General features: G+C 58.0%; 1 protein-coding gene across 4 annotated transcripts; it reads right to left on the bottom strand.

The window, feature by feature from the left end:
* Positions 1-1,491: 1,491 nt before the first annotated feature.
* SORBS3 (sorbin and SH3 domain containing 3) lies at positions 1,492-25,242 on the bottom strand (the record flags this gene model as incomplete). Of its 4 annotated transcripts, none has more annotated exons than XM_081237573.1 (21): positions 1,492-2,333; positions 4,140-4,246; positions 4,847-4,950; positions 5,757-6,065; positions 7,096-7,221; positions 9,207-9,321; positions 9,498-9,544; positions 9,670-9,722; positions 9,941-10,074; positions 10,520-10,566; positions 11,089-11,175; positions 11,977-12,030; positions 12,128-12,214; positions 12,491-12,581; positions 14,301-14,394; positions 14,850-14,888; positions 17,083-17,146; positions 18,063-18,256; positions 19,701-19,818; positions 20,079-20,235; positions 25,139-25,242. In XM_081237573.1, 21 exons carry the CDS (start codon positions 25,240-25,242, stop codon positions 2,272-2,274), a joined length of 2,193 nt encoding a protein of 730 aa, XP_081093699.1. In that variant the 3' UTR covers positions 1,492-2,271. The 4 variants fall into 4 exon arrangements, with proteins under 4 accessions (XP_081093699.1, XP_081093698.1, XP_081093700.1 ...); XM_081237572.1 differs by lacking the exon at positions 25,139-25,242 and adding an exon at positions 23,091-23,496; XM_081237574.1 differs by lacking the exons at positions 18,063-18,256; positions 25,139-25,242 and having other exon boundaries at positions 20,079-20,185.

The raw sequence follows: 25,242 nt of genomic DNA, 5'->3' as shown, positions 1-25,242 counted from the left end.
ATACTGTTCTGCCCTTAGCAACTCTGTGGCCAAGTCACTCACCTCACTGGGATGAGCATCCCCAGCGACCTAAGGTCCCTCTGGCTCTGACCCCCCTCAGCCCCTCCCACCTCATGCCAAGTCAAAGCAGAGAAGGGGTCATGTACAGGCAGAGCATAGGGTTGATTTGCTGCAGAGGCTCCAGGGCCCCGCCGAAGAGAGGGTGTGGATTTGGTTTCTGCCCTAAGGAAAGGAAGTCTCAACCCTGAGGTCCTTTTTGAGGGCATCAGGCAACTTGAAGAAGCTGAGATGGGGGATCAGGAACAGGCTAGCAGGTTCGTGAGGAATGGTCACTTCCATGGCATGGGCTGGGCCTGCCAACCTAGCAACAGACCATGGTGGGAACTGGGGTGGATGGAGAAGTGAAGGCAGGTCTTGTTCTTCAACCTGCTGTTTAACCAGCAGTGGAGCCTGGGCCGCACCCAGGCACGAGGAGCCTGCCAGGGACGGCCACAGCCCTGTCATTCAGAAGCCTCTCCCACCTGTCGTGATAGAATTAGCCACCACCGCCTCTTTCCACCCACCTAGGGTGCGGGTGCCCTAGGTGACAGGCCTAGATGACAGGATTGCCAGGAAGAATGTAAGAGAGGCCCAGCCCGGGGCCACCCCACGGACCTCACGCATGACCTTCCTTCTCCAGGGCCTCTGGACAAGGACTGCACGGGCATTTGGTAGACTGTGCAGAAAAGGCAGCAATCGTCATCAGACCTGACTTCAGGTCTATAATGATGTGACCCAATTTAATTTCTCTGCCTCAGTCTCTCCTCCTGTAAAATGGACTCATAACCTGCGTGTTGGGATGCTTACATCAGATAACATGTGGGTAACACCGTATGCCCTGCTCATCTCCCAGCAGTGGCCAAGGAATGGAGCTTTTCTTCCCGATTAGAGCGGCCAGGCCCAGACTATGCCCCTACAGGAACCACCAAGCCCCAGAAGAGTCGCCTTGGCTAGCTGTGCCCCACCACTCCCAGCTTCCTGCTATCGATTGCTCAAAAACCCGAGCCCCAAAAAAGAAAGTCAACAAACACACGAGAACTTCGGTGTGGAAATGGAACACACAGAAGGAAAACATTAGGAGCAGAACAAACAGAAATGTCATTTAGTTCAGCAACCCCATGGCAGCTCCAGAACCAAATAGCCCACAAACAAGGCCACATTCAGCTCCCATCTCTGGTTTCTCCCCACAGTCAGGCCTTGCCCTCATCCCTGTGACGTTAGTTCTTCTCTCAGCACTGCTTGCCAGGCAGCTGCCCAACCCTTGGGGCTGCCCAATCGTGCCTGAGACCTGAGATCTTGAGAGATAATAATGGTTCTTTTGCAGCCTCCCGTTACACACACACACACTCACTCATTCACATCCCACCTGATTCCCTACGGCAGAAAGAATTCCCATAACCCTAAGCAGGTGGAGCCCTCTCCCACCACAAAGGAAAGGACAGGAAGGCAAGGTCCCTGACAGCCAGATTTATTTTACATTCTCTTCCACAGGGGACTTGGGGGTTGGGGGCCGCTGGGCAGGCAGGAGGACAGCACACATCAGTCTCCCTGGAATACATCTGGGACAGGCCAGTCCTGGGCCCCACCCTTCCTGGGCGCTACAGCAGCAGGAGGATAAGCAGGACCCAGGCCCAGGGCTCGGCAGCCTGTGGGAAGAGGGAGCCTTGGGCAAGACCTCTTGCCAGGCCTCGAATGCTAAGGAAGTGCTGTGTCCATCCCCCATCTCACTCCCAGGCCCAGCTGGAGGCAGGAAGGCAAAGGGGATGGCAGGCAAGCTGGAGTGAAAGGGGAGGAATCCCTTCCAGGCGAAGACGGCCTTTGGTCTCTATTAGGTTAGGAAGCTGGTCCTTGTTAGAGGAACCCCATGGGGGTGAAGCTGGGAGCGGGCCCCTGTTAGAGGAAACGCCATAGCAGGGTGGGGTGGCGGACGCGGGGGTCTGGTCTCAATAAGGGCCTGGAAATAGTCTCCACTTCAAAGCAGACCTCTATATTTGGGGAGTGGGGTAGCGGAGGAAATAAAAGGGCTGTTAGAGGAATGCTTGTGAATTGTGGGTGGGAATCTGTCCAGGGGGCTTCGAGGGAGGTTCCGTGGCAAAGGCTGCTGAGGCTGTCTGCAGATGCCAGCGGCTCAGGTCCTGGGGGAGGAGGATGGGGGGGCGACCTCTCTCCCGCGCGTACGTTCTCTGCTCCCCATCCCATCCTGGCTGGGCTCTGAGTTGCCACGGAGACCATTCACACCGGGGCTACGTAATTTCCAGGGAATGTCCCAAATTTCTGGGTCCTCCGGGAGACACCTGAAATAGGAAAGACAGAAAGAGCATTCCCCACGTTTTACAAGAGGAATTGGGTTGGGGGAGTGAGAGCCCTGCCCTCTGCTGGCAGTGCCCAGAACTGCAAGTGGAGTCCCGGTCCCAGGGAGCATTTGTTCTTTCTCACTCCTGCCCCCTAGAGGCAGGAGCTTAGATGGGACGAGCCACACTTCATGATTTCGATCATGATGCACGAAATCTGAGCACTGAACAACCGTGTACAACTCTGCACACAGCACTGAATAACCCCACCCGTCCTTGGGAAAGCAAGGACACAGGAAGATGAATCACAGAACTTAAGTCGGGAGGAATCTCACTGGTCTAGTATGACACCCTAATTTTAGAGATGGGGCAGGTAAGGCCACATGAATTCCCCCAAAGCATTCAGCTGCTTAGAGGCAAAGGCGGGACTAAAATCCAGGCCTCTGTCTGCTACAACCCCAAAGAAACCTGTGTGCTGGGGGAGAGGAGGGGAAATGCTAGAAGACACAGGAATATAAAATGAAATTAAAGTCCTGGACCTCCCCTTCCCGGCAGGCAGCCATTCCATCCTGACTCTCTTCTGAGCAGCCCAGGCCCATCTTGCCCGCAGGCCTTGCTGATACTCCTCCCCAAATCCTTCTCCTGTTCCCCTACTTCCTCCAGAAAGCCTTCCCTGACCTGCACTGTCCAAACTGATACCCACCAGCCACATGTGGCTGCCGAGCACTTGAGAGGTGCCAGTGTGACTGAGAAACCGAACATTCTAGACCTTTCCTCTAAAAGCACTTGTGGCTTATTCCACGAAAGTGGTGCTTTTTCCTCTTGTCTTTATTAGGAGTTGTAAAAAGAAAATGCAAAAGTAGACGTGTACAGAGTAAAATGAGAATGTGCCCCGAAGCCCACCCATCCAAGTAAGGACTGTTAACAAGGTGGTGCTTCATAATCACTGGTGTGTCCGAAGCTCAGTCAGCAATGAGGTGCTGGGGTTCAGATGAGAAAGGGGGCGCTGCCAGGTCAAGGGGCCATCCCTCCTCAGGCAGCCAGCCCTCCAACCCCTCAGGCCCTGCAGCCTGCTGAGTGGGAGCTTCCTGCAGGATGTTCACTGCTCTCCGAGGACAGCCTCATCCTCTGAAGCTGAGGCCTGGACAGGGCCTGCCCACTCTGGGAAAAAGCCTGCTGGGTTGGTCACCTTGAACCAGGCCAAGGCCAACCTGAGGCTTCCTGCTTTAGTCCTTTGCCTGAGCTGCCCTTGGGCCAGCCCCGAGAGCCGGGATCTTTCTCCTCTCTCTCCTCTTGGGGGTGGGAGGAGTTAGCTGCTAGCTGGGGGTGGGGATACACAGGTGTGAGACTTGCTCCTTTCCATCGGGGGCTTAGTGTCTCAGGAGATAGGACCCTTCCCCTGCAAGGACTGCTCCAGAGACAGAGGTGTATGATGGAAGGAACAGGGGCCTGGGGGTTGGGAACCGTGCTGCCCTGAGTCCCGCTGGCTTCGCCAATGACCCTGAGCTGGTCTGCTTTCCTCCCAGGCCTCACCCCTCTTCAGGGAAGGAAGGCAGGCAACAGAAGTGCTGGCTGTGGGGAAGCAGCCAGTGCCCGGCCGGAAGGGTGGGGGATAGTCAGTCCGTGAACCTTTGCTGAACCAGCACTGGCTGCCAGTAGCAGCTACCCAAATCCCCCCAGGGACCCTGAGATACCCTTTCTGAACTGCCCCCAGCCCATCCCCCACAGGACCCAGAGATACCCCTTCTGGCCTGTCCCCCAAAGCATCCCCCTAGCACCCTGAGATACACCTGCCCCCAGCCCACATACCTACAAACCAGCCGTCGTCACACTGCTGCATGACATCCACCCAATCCCCCTCCCGCAGCTCCAGCTCATCCTCATTCTGGGGCCTGTACTGGTACATCGCCCGGTACCTGCAGGAAACATCGCCATGGCAACCACCAGAGCCCTCACCCCTTCCCCAGACCAGGCCTGGAGTGTCTTAAAACCAAGGTAGCCGCATCCTCTGAATTTCCCAGTGTCCCTCCACACTCCCATTAGCCCCTGGCCCAGTTCCAGGGATGGCGACTGTGTCCGGCTTTAGTGCATTCTTCCCCAGGCCTGCTCCCTGCTCTCCAAGCCCTAATCACCCAAACCCCACCTCCTCTGAGCTCCCAGTGCCTTCAAATCTGTCCTACCAGTTTCCACACTTTGTGCACACACGCGCTGACCTCAGGGCTGGAAACGCAGTGAGGAGACGGAGGTCAGGGGACCCAGTGTGGGAGGCTTGCTTTAAGGCCCAGGGCTGGCAGGGACAGGTCAGGAACACCGCAGGCAAGCGCCCTCCCGCCCCCGCACCACCCCCACCCCCCCCAAAATCACCCATAAGCACTATAAGGACAAGCACTCTTTAGTAGGAATTTACCAACTCCATCCTTGGATGTGGGGCAAGAGAGGGTTAGGGGGTCCATGTGCTCAACACTCCCTGTAGGGCAGCCCCCCCACCCTGACCAAGCACCCCAGACAGTACTCACAGGGTCCAGTGTATCTGAGTGGTGTTGGGGGACGAGGTCCCCAGCTCCAGGGGATGGCTGGAGCCTCCAGGATGGGACAGAGCTGACCCAGGGGTGCTGAGACTCTGGGGTCCACAGGAAGGCAGGCGGGCACATGCAAGCACGAAGGAGGAGAAGTGAACGGGCCTGCCCACCTCACCAGGAGCAGCTTCCCACGATGCCTCATCTTATCTCGCAATCCCCACAGCACAGGGAGATCTGTCTGACTGTTTCACTTCACAAGTGCTGGGAAGTTGGGCCCAGGTAGGGTAGATGGCTGATTTGAACACGTGCACGGACAAAGCCGGGAGCGGGAGAAGTCCTGTGCGCTGGCTCTGTCTGCCCATAACCGTTTGCTGAGTGAGTGGATGAACCCAGGAGCAGATGCACTTGTCTGTGGGCTATGTCAGCACGAGGACCCATGGCTATCATTTACCCATCAGCTACTACCTACCAACTACCCTCTGCACCTCTGCAGTGGGGATTACTATCCCCATTCTACAGGCGAGGAAACCCAGAACCAGAGAGGGCAAGTCATCTGCCCAAGGTCACACAGCAGGTGAATGGCAGACCCCCGACTCATGAAACACCCTGTCCCAGAGGCTGATATGGGGAAATCCCAAGAGTGGATTCTGGAAGGTCAGGAGGTTGGTGCTGGCTTTGGGTCCTACCTAGAAACTCCTGCCTCCCTGGGCTGCAGCTCAAGGACAGAACCAAGGGTCTGAGGTCCTCAAGGCCAGGATGGGGCTGCAACACAAGGTTCTGCCCAGTCACCCCACTAGTCTGCCCTGAGCAGTCTGGCCGGGATTCCGAAGCACAGACCATCACAGGAATGGGAGATACAGTGCGCGGAGCAGGGCTCAGCTCTCCGGTCTAAGGCAGGTCACCTTACCTGGGTCTGGGGTCTGGGCTCCTGGGTGGGGAAGGAGAAGCCAGTGCGGCGGGGGGAGGTCCGGCCCCCCCAGTCGGTGGGGTCAAATGGGCTGCGCGGCATTAATGGGGAGCTGGGGTGATGGGCCAGGCGGGCAGTGGTCAGGCGGGGAGACGCAGGGAGCTGGGGGCTGTCGTCGCAGACCCGAAGCCGGGGCTCCCGGGTCACCTGCACGTAGCTGGCAGGGAAGATGCCCTGGCGCCCGGTGCCTGAGATGCGACCCTCGTACCAGTGCTCGTTCACCTTGCGGATCAGGCAGATGCGCTCCCCCTGGTCGCAGAGAGGGAGTTAGTATCTGCAGGGCCCTCCCGGGTGCCACGTACCCGAGGGAGCCTACGTGGGACAGTGTTATTTAAACCTAACACCTTGCACGAAGGGATCAGGCTCAGAGGGTGTCAGCAGGTTATACAGAGGTCACACAGCTCAATGCCAGGCTGGTAAGAAGCACTGGGCAGGCATTAGCCACCCCTGCCATGACTGGGTCCTTCCCTGCCTTTGCCCTGGGTTATCCGGTCACCACTGCATAAAGTAACAAACTCTCTGAGGGCAGCTGGTGAGTCCTCAAGCCCCCATGCTGACTAGTGTTAGTGGGGCTGCCCTGGGAAGGATGGTCTCTGGCCTCCACCTGCCCCCACCTCTCTCCATCCAGCCACCTCCTTCCCCCTCTCTCCCTGGGCTAGCTCTTCTGGGGAAACATTTGCTAGTGGCAGTCATGGCCTCTGCCCCCAGGATCAGCCAAGGGAGACCAGTTCCCTGCTTTCCAGAACAACATTTTTCAAGCTTTCTGAACCATGATCTATAGTAAAAAATATGTCATAATAACAACCTAGCACACACACAAACATATATACATAACTGTCTAAAAGTTTGTAAAACACCTTTCTACATGCAAGGCATTCTAAGATTTCCATTCTATTAAACATGCTGAGGAAATTCCCTGGCAGTCCAGTGGTTAGAACTCGATGCTCTCACTGCCATGGGCCCAGGTTCGATCCCTGGTTGGGGAACTAAGATCCCACAAGCTGTGAGGATCCCGCCACTAGAAAAAAAAAAAAAGCTGACTGTGATCCTCACAGCCTATGAAACTGCAATTTGAACAAAGCACAACTACTCTAGAAGTTTTCAACATTTAAAAAATGGACAAAATTAAGGGAAATATATCCAAAGAGACGGAGGAAAAAAATCTGAACTACTACTGAAGATGGGTACACCTGATTTTTTTTTAATGTTTTTACGGCACATATTTACCTGTGTCTTCACCTGCCCCTGCCCTGCACCCACACTCCCTGCCTGGCCGCACCTTTCGGAAGGAAAGCTCCACCTCCAGATCCCCCTTGAAGTTGTACTGGGCCACGGCTTCTCCATACTCTAGCACCTGGTAGGTCGGAGGCTTGATGGGCTTGGGGATCTCATCTGCAGGCAGCACCTGTGGGAAGAAAAGGCATGAGAAAGAGTCACCTTGGGCATCAACTGGGCACAGACCTGGGGCTCCTGGGAGGGTGAGGCAATATGGGCAAGATCTGTCCCCAGACCAGAGAGGAGACAGACACCAGACACAAGACTGCGGGTGGCCAGGGGTGAGCACAGGCAAGGGGGTAGTCAGTCCCAGAATGCTCCTGGAGGAAGAATTTCCATCAGAGGTATGTGGAGTGGGCATTATTAGAGTGGGCAGCAGTGCAAATAGGGGACAGTTTAAATTGGAGCACAGAAGGACATGAGGAGTTCCAAGGAGCAGGGAACGCCTGGTTACCTAAAAGTGAGGATCTACCATTTCACTGCTGCTGAGAACCAAGTGTCCCTCCTCCTCCTCCTCCTCCTCCTCCTCCCTTTCTACCCCACCAGGTGCCCTGAGTCCCCATGCTCTCTCTGCTTCACCCGACCCAGAAAATCAAGACACTAATAAACTAGTTCCTACTAAGATGTAAATGACTGATGACATAGAATACTATATATACTTTGTGGAACTTCAGGATCAGGGACATCGTTCTGTGGATAGGGGAGGTCTACTGATGCCTGTGAGATGAAGAGCCTGAATTAGATGACCCAATCCATGAGTCAAAAAGGAAGCCACAAAGGAAATGAGAATAGTTTGAGTTGAGTGAGAAAAACAAAATATCAAAATCTGTGGGATGTAGTTAAAGCAGTGCTTAGAGGAAAATTTATAGCATTAAATGTTTACATTAGGGGAAAAAGGTTTCAAATCAATAATCTAAACTACCACCCTAAAAAACTAGAAAAAAAACTAGAAAAAGAACCTAATGCAAGCTGAAGGAAGGAGATAACGAGGTGGCAGAAATCAATGAAACTGAAAACAAAAATAGAGAAAAATCAGTGAAATCAAAAGTTGGTTCTTTGAAAAGATCAATAAAATTAACAAATCTCTAGCCAGAATAAGAAAAGATACAGATTACCAATATCAGGAATGAAAGAAAGGACATCACTCTGCATCTTACTGACATTAAAAGGATAATCAGGGGACTTCCCTGGTGGCACAGTGGTTAAGAATCTGCCTGCCAATGCAGGGGACACAGTTCGATCCCTGGTCCAGGAAGATCCCACATGCCGCGGAGCAACTAGGCCAGTGTGCCACAACTACAGAGCCTGTGCTTTAGAGCCCGCAAGCCATAACTACTGAGCCCACGTGCCACAACTACTGGAGCCCGTGCTCCGCAACAAGAGAAGCCACTGCAATGAAGACGGAAGGCAGCCCAAAATAAATTAATTAATTAAAAAGAAAAAAAAGGATAATCAGAAAACATTATGAACAACTTTATGCCAATAAATTAGATAATTTAAAATTCCTTAAAAGATGCAAATACCAGAGATAACCTGTAGCCCTATATTTATCAAATCCAGAACCTGTCTCTGGATTCAGATTCTAGATCTTCTACTTAACGACTTGTCTCTGAACCTTAGCAAGTGCATCTGCAAAATGGGGATGATTTATCACTTTCCCAGGTTAATGAGGGGAACAAAGGAAGTAATACATGTGAAGAAGATGATGCAAGTGTATGTGATTCGTGAACTGTCACTCGATTCGTACTCTTGCCAGTTGCAATTAGAATTCTTCCCAAAGATAGCTTGAGAGAGGTGGATTCTGAGGGGTGAAAGTGGGGGAGGCCCGAGAGGGCCGGTGGCCTCTGGTACAGGAACTGAGTTGTTTCGTTCTTCCCCCCTGGGCTGGGCTCCACCTTTAGCCCTCATTTAACAAACATTTCCTGAGGGCACGAATGAGGCTGAGACTTGGCCCCTGCCCGGAGCTCACAGTTTTACGTCTTAGGAAACTTGCCAGATGTGAGGGAGCAGCCACCTCCAGAGAGAGAGGGGCCCAGGATGGTTAAAGGGGTCTCCACTCTCTGCAAACCCATCCGCCCACCCAGCCAGGCCCCTGCTTGTTGTTGCCCTGCTCACCTCCACGTAATTAGCAGGGAAGATGCCCAGCCGGCCGTGGTGCTCCCCCTCCAGCCAGTTTTTGTCCACCTCCTTGTGGATGTAGACAATGTCACCCTTCTTTAGAGTCAGCTCCCTGAAGGCCAGAGCAAGGACACCTAGCAACCTGAGGTCCTCCGGGTCCTCCTTCCCTTCGGACCCTGCGCAGCGCACCCCGAGTCCCCTCCACCCTCTGGGGGGCCCACTGCAGCTCTGTCCTCCCAGAGACTGCCCCAGAGGAAAGGGGAGGGAAGGGAAGAGAAGGGCACTTACTTAGGGGACTGTGCCTGGAAGTCAAACTTGAGCCGGGCGGCCTTCCTCTGGGCGGGGGGAGAGGACAGAGGGACTGACCTCAGTCAAGCAGCTGGCAGGTCGGGAAGAGCAGCACCGGGACCCACCCCAGGCCCTCCTTGCACCCTGACCCTAACGCTCCCACCCCCCTTACCTTCTTCTCTTCCTTCCTGGCTGGGCTGCCCCCTGGTTCAGAGGCACTAGGGTCTGTGGAGAAGCACTACCTCAGCTTGGGAAGGCCATGTCTGGGGGGCAGGGTTGGGAATGGGGTTCTGCTCCCCCTCCCCGCCCAGGACAGGAACCAGTGGAAGCAGGGGGCTCCGTGACCTTCCTGCCACCTCCCCCGGGGCCCCAGCATATCTGGTGCCTGGTGGTGGTGGTGGCCGTCTGCCTGGGTGAGAACAAGAGCAGGATCTGGTTCTTACCTCGGGTTGAGGGAGGGTAGTCGAAGTCCCTCCGACCTAGGAAGGGGCTTCCTCCGTCCGCCATCCTGTGGGCGCTCAGGGAGGAACCCTGGTAAAGTGCATTCGGGGAACTGGAGCTCCAGGCGGAGGCCGGGCTGCGCGGGGGCACACGAGTGAGCCACCTGTCTGGAGCTTCACAGCCTACCCGGCTCACCCCTGACCGCCCAGATGTCTCACCCACTCCCTTCTCCCATCTCCCGCCGCCTCCTCCCAAGGCGTCTCCCAGGTCCCGGGCTCTCAGCAGGATGTCCTACTTCCCGAGCCGTAAAGGCCTGGAAAGGGTGCGGCCCGGGGTGGGGGAGGCGGGAGTGCGCGGCGGGATTCCCTCGCCGCCACTACCCGAGTCCCGAGCTGGGGGTAGGCTTCCCTCTGCGGGCCAGGGACGGCCCCCCTGGCGGCGAGCGGTGGATCGGGCCCCCGCCGGCCACTTTCCGCGCTCCGGGCCCCTCCTCCCGCCGTCAGTGTCCCAGGCTCGCCCCCTCCCCGCGCCACGTCCCCGCCGGCGGCCCTCTCGCCCCGCCCCGCTCCGCCGCCACTCACCGCGCGGGGGGCCGCGGCTCCCGGGGCCGTCGGGGCGCCTGCGAGCTCTGTGCGGGAGACGGGCGCGGTCAGGGCCCGGGACGCCAGTCCCCGACACAGCCTAGGCCGCCGCCTCCGGAAAAGTTTGCGGCTCGTAGAGGAGCGGGAGGGGCGGGAGGGGGAGGGGTCCTAGAGCCGCCCGCGCGGGCGGCGGGCTGGGAACTGGAGGAGCGAGGAACCGGGGGAGGAACCGCGGGTGCGGAAGGGGGAGGGAGGCCGGGAAATCGGGGCCTGGTTGGGGTTGGGGTCCCAGCGGGCTGAGGTCTAGGGGGCGGGGCGAGGCGGGGGACCCCTCCGGCTCCCGTACGGCAGGCTGCCGTGGAGTCGGCCTGGGAGGGTTCTTAGGGGTCACTAGGAAGAGTGAACGCCCCGCATTTTAGGAAGGAGAGAGCAAACAGGGATGAAGTCTCCCAAGGTCACGAGTGCGGCTGGAGGCGACGCCTCTCGTCGGCCTGCGCCTCCCACCCAAGCCCGGCAGCCGCGGCTCCGGGTTCCTGCGTCCCCCCGGGAGGGGGCTGGGAGGCCGGTACCTTGGGGGACGGCTGCCCGGTCTCAATGGCACGCAGGTCCTTGTCCAGCTCGGCGCTCAGCTTGGCCAGCTCCCTCTCCAGCAGGACCTGGCGGCGGGTTATGGGGGGGGACTTGGACAGCGGGGAGGGGCGGGGGGCAGTGCACCGTGCGGGGCGCTGGTCAAAGGTCAGATGTGCGAAGCCCAGTAGGCAGCGGGACAAAGCACATGGTGCTTGGGTAAAGGGCAGGCTGCCTACCTTTGGGCCTGACAGGAGGTGCGTCTCAGGGTGTCAGGAGGGCCCTGGCCGCTGACCAAGCTCACCCATCCCCTACTCCCATGGTAATACTTTAGTACTTCCTGATGTGCCTCAGTACCATTTTCTGTTGTATTACCTCTCTGTTCAAGAGCCTACAGGACTCCCTACTTCCTCGCCCATCCAGTTTTCTACGGCCTTCCCCAGCCTGGCTTCACTCTACGAAACCTGCTTTCCCTCCCACTGCCTGTCCAGCCGGCTGAGTGTTTTACACACACACACACACACACACACGCCCCTCCAGCCTTTGCCTGTGTCTCCCCCATCTTGAGCCCCCTCTCTCTGCCTGTCCTCCAAGCTCTACCTCCAAGAACAATTTCCTGACAATTCCAGTCCACACTAATCACTCCCTTCTCAGCCCCTGCTTTGATCAACACACAATTTTCAACACACGTTTATTGAGCGCCTACTGTATGCCAGCCACTGTCCTGGGTGCTGGGGGTATAGAGGTAAACTGTATGGGACAGGGGAGGGTCAGAGCTTTGGGTCCGTGGCCTTTGCCCATGGTCACTGGGACCAACACCACCCATAATCTCCCTCGTTGTTCCCCCAACATGCTGTCTCCCCTCCTGCCCACCTGCCCGCAACACTCACCTCGATGGGCTGGGGAGGCTTCTCAACAGGCTCATCTACCAGTGGTTTCTTGGGCTAAGAGTGGGACGAGTGAGTCAGAGGGGGTGAACTCGCTCCCCAAACGCACTAGCTGACGGTGCATCCTATTCCAGAGAACCAGGCCCACACTCACCTTCTTCCCAGTCTCTAGTTCTTGCAGAAACTGGTTCCAAGATTCTTCCGTCCAGACATTGTCTGCTTTCTCTCGGTGTCTGGACACCTGCATAGGGGTGGGTAGGCATCAGCTTGAGTAGAGAGGTACTGGGACACTGGCCAGGCTCAAAAAGCAGGCTTTCAGGCCACCGTCCCACCCCATCAGTGCCCTCCCTAAGGATTCTGGGCTCTTCTGGCTGCACAGGCCCCAAGCTGAAAAAAAAAGCCTTATCTGTGCTATTGCAGCCGAGGGCCTGGCCGAAGAAGAGTGTGGTGGTGGGAGAAGTGGGGAGGCGGGATGGAGGGGGCGGGGAGAGCGGTGGGGGGATGCTGGGTGAGCTACCTGATTGGGGGTCTGGTGCAGGGAGGAGGATGCTCCAGCATTGAAATTGAAGGTGTTTCTAAGAAACTCTTCAGAGACATCCCAGCTTCTTCTAAAAAAAGGGAAGGACATCTCTTCAGTTTCCTTTTAGGGAAACTGAGGCATGCGTGAGCACACAATCCTGGGGAGGGAGCTGCACCCCCTCCCCACCTGCCGCCGGGCTGTGGAAGCATTGTTAAATAGTAAAACGTTATAAGCTCCAAGTTCGAATCCCAGCTGGCCCCACCACTTAGCTGTGTCACCTTTTGGCAAGTTAATGAATTCTCAGAGTCTCTGATTCAACACCTATAATATGAGAATGATTCCCACCTTCATAAGGGTGTGGTAAAGCTTAGGTGGGGGAACATAATGTGAGACCCAGGAGAAGGGCTGACACACACATCTGTTCCAGGAGTGGCCAGTCCCTTTCCTGCTGGCCTTGGTGAAATACCCTGCATCTGTGTTCTGTCTGGCCCCGTGACTGTGGGTATGTATGTTTGGGCAGCTTCGATGAAGCTGGTCGCCATGATTAAGTGCCTTGCACCAATGCCCAACCGTGTGGGACTATGTCTTAGCCCCAGGAAAACCCAGGACAGGGCAAAGAGCCTGCAGGCCTGACCCTGGAGCTCTGGGCAAGTTACTTCTGATCCGTGGGCCTCAGTTCCCTGAGGTGCTGGATCAGTGATGTCATCTGTCACATTTGCCTTAATTCCTCTGCAGGGCTTCCTTCTTGGCTGGCTGAAATGTTCCAGCCTCTGCTGAGTTTGAATGTTTCCACCAAGTGGAACCATTGTACCAAGCTTATCAAATGATGGAATGTCTGACGGGAGGGTCAGTATTTGTTGGCTGTAACTATGACTCCATTCTCTATTTTAGAAAGAACATCAGTAATAACACTGATAATGAGAATGGAATACATTGTTCCTAGTTTAAGGAAGCTCTAGTCATAATTAAGCCTGTATTATAATAATGTTTGTGGAGACTTGCAATGTACCTTGATCTTCACGACCACCCTCTGATGCCCACTTAACAGATGGGGCTAGTGAGGCGTAGACTGGTTACCTCGGTCAAGGTCACATGGCTAGTGGCAGCACACCGGCTTTAATCCAGAACTCTGGGTCCAAATCTTGACCAAATCTTGTCCAAATCTTAGTCTCCACCTTATCGATGATGCCAAGAGCCGCAGCCCAGTTAAGACCATGCTGATGAGGTCACCCCCTCCCCATAAAGGAATCAGAAACTCATCGATTACACTGTGACAGAGAAGCTCCTGATTCTTAAGGTTGGGCTGAGCTCTTACAGGGCCCTGCAGCCCGGGCTGGGCTCAGGTGGTTTGCACAAAGAAAAGGAACTCCGTCCTTGACCTATCTGGAGGGTTCCTCTCTCAGCGGCATCTGGGAGAAAGCTTGGGATCCTCTACGCCCCTTGTTTCCTTCCAGGTTTCAGAGTGGATGGCCACAGGTCCCAGGTCCACGCCTAGTCATGGGCTGCCCCGCTCTCCACCCCATATGATGAGTGGATCTATGGGGTGAAGAGCTCCTGCCGCCAACCACAGAGGCATCACAGGCGGTCCTGACCAGGAATGGCGCAAAGTCCATCCCTGCCCGCCATTCCCCTTTGGCTCTGGCGGGGAGGGGAGCATCTGGAGCAGTGGGGACCCTGAGAAGGGGCACAGCCATGGAGGGGAGCCAGCCGCCCTGCTCCACGACTGTGCCAGCTGTGGCCACCAGGGGGCGCCAGTCCCCACAAGGAAGCCAGCGCCCCTCTGCAGCTCCTCCCCACGGTGGCTCACCCGCTCAGAGACGACGTCTGGCCTGGCCTGGCAGCAGGTCTGTGCTGGGGCCCTGGATGCCTTGAGTCTGCTGAGGTGGCACAGGAAGAAGCCACTGAAAGTGGGAGAAAACAAGCAGGGGTGGTGGGAGGTGAGAGCTGGGGTTGAGGGCGCCTGGGTGACCCTTGAAGGTTCTGGCCCACACCCACCCGTGCTCCTGGATGGCTGGTGGGAATGGGGGTGATAGTCTGGACCACGAAATATGGGCTTGGGGCCAAGAGCTTTACATTCTTTACTGAACCTTCCAAACATCTCCGGGGTGTTCCCGTTTTACACGTGAGGAGAGAGAGGCCCAGAGAAATCACGGCCAGGGCTAGGCATTCGTCGCCGGACAGTGAAGCTGAGGCTCTTAATTACCATCTACCAGGGCATCTGGAGCTCGCGGAAATGGGCTATACAAACTTCTCAAGCTGAGCTCAGCCAACTGGGGAGCCCCAAAGCCAGGTGTGGCTGCAGGGAGGGGCAGAGGCAGGCGCTGGGGGCCGGGGTGGGACACCCGCACGCCCTCACCTTTGGGCGCTTCCTTGAAGGTCCGGTCCAGCTGCAAGTCTGTGGGGGCAGAAAGGACCAGGTCAGGGCTGGGGCAACAAGCGAGGATGGGGAGCCCCATGAGGCTGCCCCAGAGGCTCCCAGCACCCCTCCTGCCTAGAGCAGGGGCCAAGGGGCTGAGTCAGAGCCTGAAGAATGTCCCGAGGGAGGGAAGGAATTAGGTTTCTGGGAGGGCTTGAAATGCCTCTGGCCGACTTAGGGCCTGAGCGAGCCAACAGGGGCAGTGGCCTCGCCCAAACCCTCCCGCCCCTCCCTCCCGGCGTTCCCACACACACCCTCTCCCTGACCTTTGCAGACCTGCCCTCACCAGGTCAGTCTGGGGAATCCCACTTCCCCTTCGCCCTCTTTCCCTTTCTGCACCCTCTTCTAAACACCTGTCCTTCCCCCTTTGCCCAGACCCACTCCTCAAGGTGCTCAGGACTTTCTGGGGCCTCCTAGGAAAAGCTACTGACCAGCCAACCCACTTGATCCCCTTGGCACGCAGACACACGACCAGAGTTCCGACATTAAACGCAAACCAAAACGCCCCTCTCCGGATCCCACACCTTCCTCCAGCTCCCGGAGTTTTCTGCTCTCCTTTGCAGCAAACCGCTGGCCATACGGAACTCAGTGTCTCCAGTTCCCCTTCCCGATAAGCAGGCTTTCAGCCTGAGCCACCCTCATCAAGTACCCCAGTGACCTCTGCCTCACAAGATTAAAGGGCAGTCCCACTTGACCATCAACAGCATCTTTCACAGTGGATCACTTCCTCCTTTTGAAATTCCTTCTCACTTGGCTTCAGGGAGACCACTCTGGTTTTCCTCCTGCCTCCCGGGCTGCCCCTGCCCAGGCTGCCTAGCTGATGCCTGCCCATCTCTCAAACCAAGTGCTTCAGGGCTCAGTCCCTGGGCCTCCGTCCCTCCGTCTCCCTGGGTGATCTGGTCTAGTCTTCTACCTTAAAGATCACTGTCTGCTCCAGGGACTCATAACCTTAGCTGCACATCGGAGTTACTTGGAGGAACCTTTAAATCAAAATCTCTTTGAGTGGGTCCCGGTTGTTAACATCTGCAGCTTAGGCCTCGCCTCTGAACTGCAGACTTGTGTATCAGTTGCCACTTTGGCAACTGAACGAAACTGAACGCCCCTTAGACCTGCACCTCTCGCAGCCTCCCCCGTGTGTACATGCATTTATAAAGGGCAACTCCATCGACTCACTCAGGTTTAAAGTCATCCCTGACTCACCTCTTTCAATCCATCAGCAAATTCCCATGACTGTCTCTGGAATCCCACCAGGCCCGCTGCTACCGCCCTGGTCCGAGACTCTTTAGCCTGGATTCAAGCCAGGCCTCCTGACTGGTCCCCCACCTCCACCCAGCCCCGCCTCTTCCCCGCCTGGCAGCCAGAGGGAGCCTCTTCAGCCATCACTGGCCAGAGCCTGTCACTCACTCTTCTGCTCAGAGCCTCTGGGTGGCTCCTCAGTTCTCGCAGAGTAAAAGCCAAAGGCTCTGGGCGACCACATCCCAGCGCCTCTGTGATCCATCTCCTAACACGTGCCCCTCTCACTGTGGTCCAGCCCCTCCCTGCGGCTCCAGAACATGCCCGGCCTGCTCGGCCTCTGGGTCCCTGGTGCTCCCCAAGCGGCAACGCTCCTCCCCCAGCCCTGCAGGGCCAACTCCTTCACACCCTTAGCTCTCCGCTCAGACGCCACTTCTCAGGGGCCTTTCCTGACCAGCCTGCGTGAGGTGGCGGCCTCCCTGCACTGGGCACTCCCCCGGCTTTTTTTCCCTAGCCCTTACCACCACCTGCCATGTTAAATACTTATCTGTTTATTCTGTGACCCCCCTCTGCCTTAAGCTTCGCTAGGGCAGAGACATTCTCTGTTGCTCCCTGTTTTGTTTTCAGCACCTAGCATGGTGCTCAGCACACAGCAAGTGCTCAACAGTTGGTTAAGGGACTGACTGAACAAATGTGTGACCTCATGGCTTCCCAGGCCCTCAGAGGACACGGGGAACAGTGTGTGGTCATTGCCCCCCAAGTACAGGGAGGAGATTGGCGGCTCCTTCCTTTGGCCTGTTTTAGCAACCACTCATCAGAGCCTGGGGTGGGTGGAGAGACTTCCCTGGGCAGGTAAGTTCCCTTTCCTACCCCTTACTCCCCAAGCCCCAGGGGTCCGAGCCCATGTAAGCAGAGAGAGGGCTCTGGAAGGGTGTCTCACCTGGCATTTTCCGGTGAATCTGCTGGAACATTCTCCGGTACCAGTCCCTGGGACTGTCAACACTCTGGGATCAGAGAAGGCAAAGTCAGGCTACCCTCCCAATATCAAACCACAGAAGTTTCCTCCTCCCTAAGTCTTTCCTCTGGCCACCCTTGAAGCCCCAGCGGGTGGGCTGTTGTGACATCTTTAACAACCATAACTTCGTGTAGCGTGTTATGTTTGAACAAGATATATGGAAGTATCTCCACCAGTGATGGTCCCTAAGCTGTGAGATTTGGGGTAGTTTACATTTTTCTCCCTCTTAGCTTTTCTGTATTTCTGATGATTCCACACAGAACATGTGTTTCTATGTAATGAAAAATAAATGCAACAGTTTCGGTGGGGAGATGGGGCGGGAATGGTATTTCACATCCTCTCCCTCACCTGTGACGCAAAAGAACCCTGGGAGGCAGAAGGGTATGTTACCAACTTGAGTTTCACTTGAGGGTGAGGAGGTGGAGAACTAGAGGAGGCGACTGACTCAGGACAGGCCTGGGGGGTGGAGGAAGGGCAGGTCCCCCGCGCCCGGACCCCACCCCCGGATCCTCCCACGCCTGCCACCCCTTGAGGCCTTCTCACTCAGGACTCTCCCGTTCACCCCTTCAGCCGGTAACTTACTCAGCACCCGTTTCACGAGTGCCGTGCCAGGTCCTGGGGCCGTGAAAATGGGGGGGGTCCCTGCCAGGGTCAACCCTTACACTAGTGGCACTCTACCATTGAGAACCTGGCGGGCAGTCTAGAGCCGCCTCCCCCAAAACCACTGTGCAACTCAGACATGCAAGAGTGCCTGTCATTTTATGGGGCTCATGATCCCCCAAACCCATCATGGTGGAACCCCTGCTTTAGTCTGGCACGGCTTGGGTACAGCCTTTGTTGTCAGAGGTGGAGCTCAGCGTGGGTCCCTGGGCCCCATCGACCAGTGGCCCCAACCCTGGACTCACAGATCGGGGTGCAATAGGCATGCCGCTCTCATCCACAGGCCCGATTCCCTCATACTTGACCCAGCGCTTGTTCAGACGTTTGCTATCCTTGGTCCACGTGGCTGACCAGTTCTGGGGATGCTGGGAGGCAGGGGTCTTCTGGTTCCCAGAAGGCCGGCTCCCAGGACCTGGCCAGGTCTGATACCAGGCAGGGTCTGTGGGGCACGTACAGGGGAGCTTTAGCAAAGGGCTGGGGTCCCACCTGGGCTTGTTTGTCCCTTAGCTCCTCAGGACACTGATCCCCGTGGGTTCAAAAGTTTCAACATCTCCTTGTTTGTCTGAGTTGACGACACAGATTGTCCAAATGTCCCCATCCCCAGCAGGACCACAGGCCTCTGTTTATTTTTTAGTAGTTAAAGTGAATGAAAATGGATTTTATCTTGAGAAATCTGTGCCCATCCCCACCCCACCCTGCTTTGCTGGGGATGTCCTAAAAGTTTTCAGAATGAGAGCCGGAATCGTCACTTGCAGAGGATGCTGGGGGGAGACAATCCAGGTGAGGAGGCAGCGGCGTGTGGCAGAAAAGGCCCTGGGGCTGGGGGCGAAGACTGAAACCAGACCTGGGCTCTGCCGCCTACCGGCTGCGTGACCATGGGCACAGCAATCAACCTCTCAGTGCCTGTTTCCACTTCTGTAAAATGAGGGTAGTCATGGCAGTGATGCAGGGAGATCTAGTGTGTATGACTGTATTCAGGACAGGGCCTGACACACAGTCAACGGGCAAGGGACAGAAACTCATTCACCAGAACTTTCAGCCCCCAGGTGTGACAACGTAAGGGCTTCAGGGCAGGATGGACGAGGGTTTGAATCTCAGTTCAGCCTCTGGGACTGAACATCCCTGAGACTCAGGTTCTTCACTGGGAAGATGTTGATAATCACACCTTACCTTGTCAGGATATCAAGGGATGAGGTGAGATGAGGCCTGTAAAGTGCCTTTACAGTGTCCAGAATTTTCTACGTGCTTAACAGCTATTTGTTAAATGAATGAACTACTTGACACAGGGTCTGCCTCAAGGGAATGCTCAGTAAAGGTTGCCACCCTCCTCAGGAGAGGGGCCCTTGGGGTGGGCCTGCACCCAGGAGGTCCCAGGATCTCCCAGACCCCGTGGCCCAGGCGGGGCTGACTCACAGGCTCCCAGAGCTGCTTCTCTGGCCTTCTGCTGGGCCACCGAGTACAGACCGGAGCAGCCCTTAGGGGGCCTGTCTTGAGTTCAGGCCCCTCCCCTTCTATAGGCAACACACGCTTGCATTCCTCCACCCTCCATCCCCAGTCCAAGCTATCTCCTGGCCATCTGGAGGTCCGCCGGGCCCCTAAGCCTATGTCCCCTGCACAGGGCCTTCCCCTGGCACTAGGTGGGGCAGGCAGGGGAAGGGATGTGTCAGCCGGGTCTCTCCCACAGCAGTTTCCCTCTCACAAGCCAGCAGGCTCACACGGGAGGGACTGTTAGCTGAGCTAACTGGCCCCAGGCCCTCGAGAGGCCTCCATCCACCTCCTGCCCCTCCAGCCTGACCCAGGGTGGAGCCAGAAGGCAGGGTCCAGGAAGCTCTGACCCCCACCTCCACGGCGCTCCTGCAGCAGGCTTTCCTGAGCAGACCCACCTGGGTGCCTGGAAGCATCTCTCCTCGGTGGGAAGTACCCATTGCACACGGTCCTGGGCGCAGGGTCATGGAACTGGAAATTAAGGGTGTTGGAGCCACCATTCCGGATCACGGGCACCTGTGGGGAGGGGCCGGGAGCGGCAGGCAGCTCAGGCCCAGAGGGCTCTGCAGACGGGTGGGAGGGATGGCTACTAGGGCACAGCCGTACCCCATGGGGACGGCTTGACCCTCTCCAGGAAACCAGCGAGGCTCTCTAGAGCGATCACCTCCCTCCTTCCCTCCCTCCATCCCTTTAATCCTCCCGCTCCCCCACCTGTCCTGAGAGCCCCCCACCAACTACAGGCCCCCAGTAACCCTCTCCCTCGCTATTTCACTCACCCGTGTCCCCCGGGGGGATGACCCTACATGGGCCCGGAGGTGGCTGGGGATGAAGTCATCCAGGCTGAGCGCAGCTGGGAGGCTGCGGGCTGGGGCCTGCATGCTTGGGTCAAGGCCGGGGGACCCCGGGTGTACCAGCTGCTCCTCTGCGTGTCCTCTGTGGGGAAGGGAGGGGGAAGGGAGAGCCCTGCTGTGTCCAGGCTGCCGTGCCCTCTGGGCCCGACCTCGGGGTCGGGCCAGCTGGGTGGGAGCTCACGGACCCGGGAGAAAGGCCACTGCGGGCACCCGCCTGCAGGCTGCCGGGCCGGCTCCCAGAGGCACAATGGGCCGCTTGTTAGGCCGCGGGCCGGAGCTCCGGGTGGGAGTGGGGGAGGGGAGGCCGGGCCGGGAGGAGGGGAGGCTGGCCGGGAGCGCGCCTGCTGGCCGGGAGCGCGCCTGCTGGCCGGCCCCTCTGGGGCTCTCAGTGCACAGCGCGGCCCTCTCCCCCCCGGAGCGAAGGCAGAGGGAACTGGGGCAGCTGGCAGGGAAGGGCCTGGGCACTGGGACTTGGTTTCAGTTCCCTCTGCCATCCCCAGGCCCTGTGTGGGCATCTGCTTGCCAGCGGGCACAAGGGGCTACTCAGGCTGTGGGGAGAGGCCCCGGACCACGGTGAGGCCACCCGCCCACTGCCCGACGGGGCCAAGGTTCCGGGGAGGTGGAGCGCGCCGGGCATTTCCAGGCCGCGGGAACCATTCCTTCTGAGCTCAGAGGAGCATCAGCTCTCTTCTTTGGCCTCTTTGCTCGGACTGAAGCCTCAGAGGGCTCAGGGTGCCCGTGAGGGGTGGGGCGGGGAGCCGAGCCGCGGGGGAGCAGGAAGGTGGACCTGCTCACGCGCAGGCGGTACTGAGTGTCACGCACACGCACAGATGTGCGCACACGCCCCTCTTTCTCCTACAGCTCCAGGCTGTTTTTTGAACAGAGGGTCTTCCTGGGAGTACCATGCCTGACTGGCCAGCTGGGTTCTTCTGCCCGGGGCAAAGGTTAGGTCAGGGGAGAGGGCTTCCGGCAGAGAGGAGCCGGTGGGGCTTTTCCACCAGAGAGCTCAGCTGTCCCGCCTCACCTGTCCTATTGGACATGGCCAGAGGCTGAGCCAACCTCTGCCACCTTCCGGCGCTGGACCAGTTCTGGCACTTTTGTTCAGAGTTAAGGCTTGCACGTGCCTGTGGGGTCTGGGGACTCACGGGAGGGCGGCGAGGGCCTTGTGAGGTGCTGTGTGTGCGGGGTGGAGTGTAAGCACACTGCTCCGAATGTGACTTGCGCAGGGGGCACCATGGGGGGGTGATGTGAGCAGCATGGGCGTTGTGGGTACAGAGGGGGGTCAGCTGAATAGTAGGCGGGGGGTGTGCAGTGGAGGTGTGTGTGTGCAGTGCAGGTGTGTGTGCAGTGCAGGTGTGTGTAGTGGGGTGTGTGTGCAGTGCAGGTGTGTGCAGTGAAAGTGTGTGTGCAGTGGAGGTGTGTGTGCAGTGGGGGTGTGTGCAGTGGAGGTGTGTGTGCAGTGCAGGTGTGTGTGTGCAGTGGGGGGTGTGTGCAGTGGAGATGTGTGTGCAGTGGGGGGGTGCCGTGGAGGTGTGTGTGTGCGGTGGGGGTGTGTGCAGTGGAGGTGTGTGTGTTCAGTGGAGATGTGTGTGCAGTGCAGCTGTGTGTGCAGTGAGGGTGCAGTGCAGGGGTGTGTGTGCAGTGCAGGGGTGTGTGCAGTAGGGGGTGTTGTGTGTAGTTCAGGTGTGTGTGCAGTGGAGATGTGTGTGTGCAGTGGAGGTGTGTGCGTGCAGTGGGGGGCTCATATGAGCAGCACAAGTGTTGTGGAGGCCAGAGGGGATGAAGGAAGGTGCAATGGGGGCTGTGATTACTGCTGTACTCATTTCCTGCTCAGCCATGGTGGGGGGGCGGTGCTGCAGGGTACACACTAGGCTGGGGGCAGCTCCCTGACTCTAGTCTGAGCGGGGATTCCCTCTGACATTCAAAAAGACCTGCTGGGGACACAGCTTTCCCGGGCCCACCTCTGGCTGTGCCGGGTGTAGAGGGCTGAGGCTGGAGGAGGGGCCTCTCACCAGCTGGATCCAATTAGGACTCCTACCAAAAGCGAAACAGGCCGACACACCCCTGTTCCTGCTGCTCTCCCTCCCTTTGCGGGGGAAATTGAGGCGGGGGAGAGTGGGAGATCCGAGGGCTGGGGCAGGCTGGTTCCTAGCCGCAACCCCTCCCCCACCAGCTGACCACCGGAGGCCAAGTTGCGAGGTCAGCACTGGCAGTCCTGCCCATCAGCTGACCCAGCCTGCTTTCCTCTGCCTGCGGCCCACCCTGCTGTGTTCACTGAGAAGGGCCCTCCAGTAGGAAGGGGCGGGCAGGAGCTCTGCCCGCACCACCTGATTTTCCAGGGTCTGCTGATCCTTGGTGGCCCAGCCTGACCCTCCCCAACACAGCTCCCGGGGGCGCACGTCTCAGGATATGCAGGGGTGGGTGGGGAAGGGTGGGCTGAGTTTTCCTCCTGGCGGCTGTACCAGGAGACGATAAGGAGGACTTCTCGCAGGGAAGATGGAGGCGCGGGGGTCAATGGGTCCAGCATCTGGCAGAGGACAGGGGTGCCAGGAAATTCCTGGGGTTCTCCCAGAATTCAGGCAGCCTTTCACCCCGGTAGCCAGCTCCAAAGGGCTAGAAGAGGTGAAGTAGCCCTGCTGTAGTTGGCAGACTCCTTCCTCCCTCTAAGTACTGCCCTGACCTTGGGGTCCTGGCCCTAGGCGCATTCCGGGGTATTTTCCAGCTACAAGTCCACGTGGACAAGGACAGGTTTTCTCGAATTTCACCTTATCTGGATTGAGGGGGGACTTCTCACCTCTCTCCTCCCCGGGGTTTGGGACCAGGACCCCGGGGGGAGGGGCCTTGCCTTCCCCTCGTGTTGGATGCGGGTCCCTCCTCGACTGCGCCCCCCCCCCCCGCCGCGTCTCCTCTCCACCGCCTCTCCTTCCCGGCACCTACCTTCCCAGGCGAGCAGGTGGCGGGGACTGAGGACGCCCGAGAGGACAGGAGCATCTCTGCGCGGCTCCTGCCTGGCGCAGCCGCGACGGGCCCTCGGGGAGGGAGGGCGGGCAGGGAGAAGTCCGGGCTGTGCCGTCCGCCCTCGTGACCGGGTCAGGACGGGCTCCGCTAGGCCGGGCCCCAGAGGAGGAAGAGGAGAATCGACGGAGCCGGAGTTGGGGGAGGGGGGCGAGGGCGCGCGCTGGGAGGAAGGACCGTGAGAGGCGCGCGCGCGGCGGAATGTGTCTCCCTGCGATCTGGTCCGTGGGCCGGGCTGGAGTGGAGGGCGGGGGCTCGGGTCGGCCGGCCCGGGGCGGGCGAGTGCTCCCCGTCGGGGCGCGGGCGGGCGGGCAGCGGGGACGGCGTGGGCCCTGCCGGGGGCCGGGCCGGCCGCGAGGCGGCGCCGGGAGGAACCGCCCAGGGTCCCCTGGGAGCCCGCTCCGGTTTCCCAGCTGCTTCCCCGGCCCCCACCGCAGGGCGGGGGCCAGCGAGCGCCACTCAGAGTTTCCAGCGACAATTCCAGCGGGTGGGAAGGGAGCCGCTGCACGGCGGAGCCAGGACAGAGGGCAGGAATGATTAACGAACCCGGGTGAGCCAGCAACTGATACGGAGCCGGCGGCCTCGGAAACGGGACCGGGATGCAGACAGGCTGGGGCCGAGATAAAGGCGCCGCACAGGCAGAGTGGCCTAGCGGGCCCTGCCGTCTCTCTGCCCACTTGGGGAGAGAGTTTGTGATTGCGTGAGCGCGCGTCCGGGCGAGTGCAAACACACACACATGCGCGCGTGCGCTGGCAAACGGGCGGATGCTCACACACGTGCAAGGCCCGCGGAGGAGAGCGCGGGAGGAAATCGGCCTAAAACAGCGACTCGCTGGGCGTGCCGCGCCCCTGAAGAGGACGAGGGCGGTGACCCTTTGGCGGGGATGGGGTTACCAGGGTCTTGGTGTTCCCACACACCGTCCTTGTTTTGATCTTGCTGCTTTTCCGCTGTTCCCGCTGCTCTGACAACGGGTCCCAAGAGCCCGCGCGCGCCAGTTGGCTCCCAACCCCTCTGGCCATCCCATCTTCCCCTCCTCCCCCAGGCCTCTGTGCCGGCATAGGGCCTGTTACAGCGAGGGTACTTGATGAATGCTTAACTGCTAGTGGACAGACCCTGGGGTACCACTTCTTAGCCCCTGGCTTGGCTCTGGGACCCCAAGCCAACCAGATAGCAAATACCTGCTGGACAGTCTCAGATCTATCTGGGGAGTGATCAATTATAGATTAGGAAAATACGAAAATGTTTATCGCAGACCTACTGGGAGTTAGACTGGTGCCCTAAGGTCACCATGCACTTCAGAGTGTTTCCCAAGCACATCATTCAACTCAAACGTTGAGAAGAAAGGGAATGGAGAAAGGTGAAACCATACTTTAAATCCCTGCCGTCACTGAGGCTATCAGCTCTACCTTCTCCCAGTTCAGGTAAAAGAGCTATCCGGGTTGTGGGGAACCAGCTTGAAACAATCTCACATGTGAAAAGCGGAAGGAGAGGCTTAGGTTGAGAAGAGGCTTGAGAGAGAGAGGCATGCCACCTAGCTTCCAATGTCTGCAGGGCTGTCAGTGGGGCAACAGACTGGCTGCACTAGCCGACTGGCTGCATACTCCGAAGCAGATCCAAGGTCTCCGGCAAAGAGACTTCAGAGGTCCCAAGTCTGCCACTTGTGGGGCATCTTCGTAAAGGCCACTATTGCACTGAATAAGGGAACTGAACCAGATCCCCTTTAAGGCCCCTTCCAAGAATCTCTGATTCACTAGGAAAGCTGAAGGGATGGGAACGGGATGGGTAGCCCCTGCCCACAGAAGTCAGCATCAGAAAGGAGGGAGGAGCTCTGGGACTACCTGAGGGCAGGCAGCAGTGCATCTCCCCTCTCCTAAAGCTTGGATACCTGCCCACCCCTAGGCACCATCCTCTTCCCTCCCTCAGGGACAAAGTATGTGCCTGCCTCCCCTGTCACCAGTTTTTTTCCCCACCTGTCAGGATCCTGGCGACTAAGGGCCACATCTCTTTCATGTTCTTCCTTGTTCTCCAAAGATGGTGAAGCTGACAATCTTCCAACTCCAGGAATCCTGGCCAT

Source organism: Mesoplodon bidens (assembly GCF_964165515.1).
Source record: "Mesoplodon bidens genome assembly, chromosome: 6".
NCBI lineage: Eukaryota > Metazoa > Chordata > Mammalia > Artiodactyla > Ziphiidae > Mesoplodon > Mesoplodon bidens.
The sequence above is the reverse complement of the archived record's forward strand: the minus strand, read 5'-3'. Positions and strand labels throughout refer to the sequence as shown.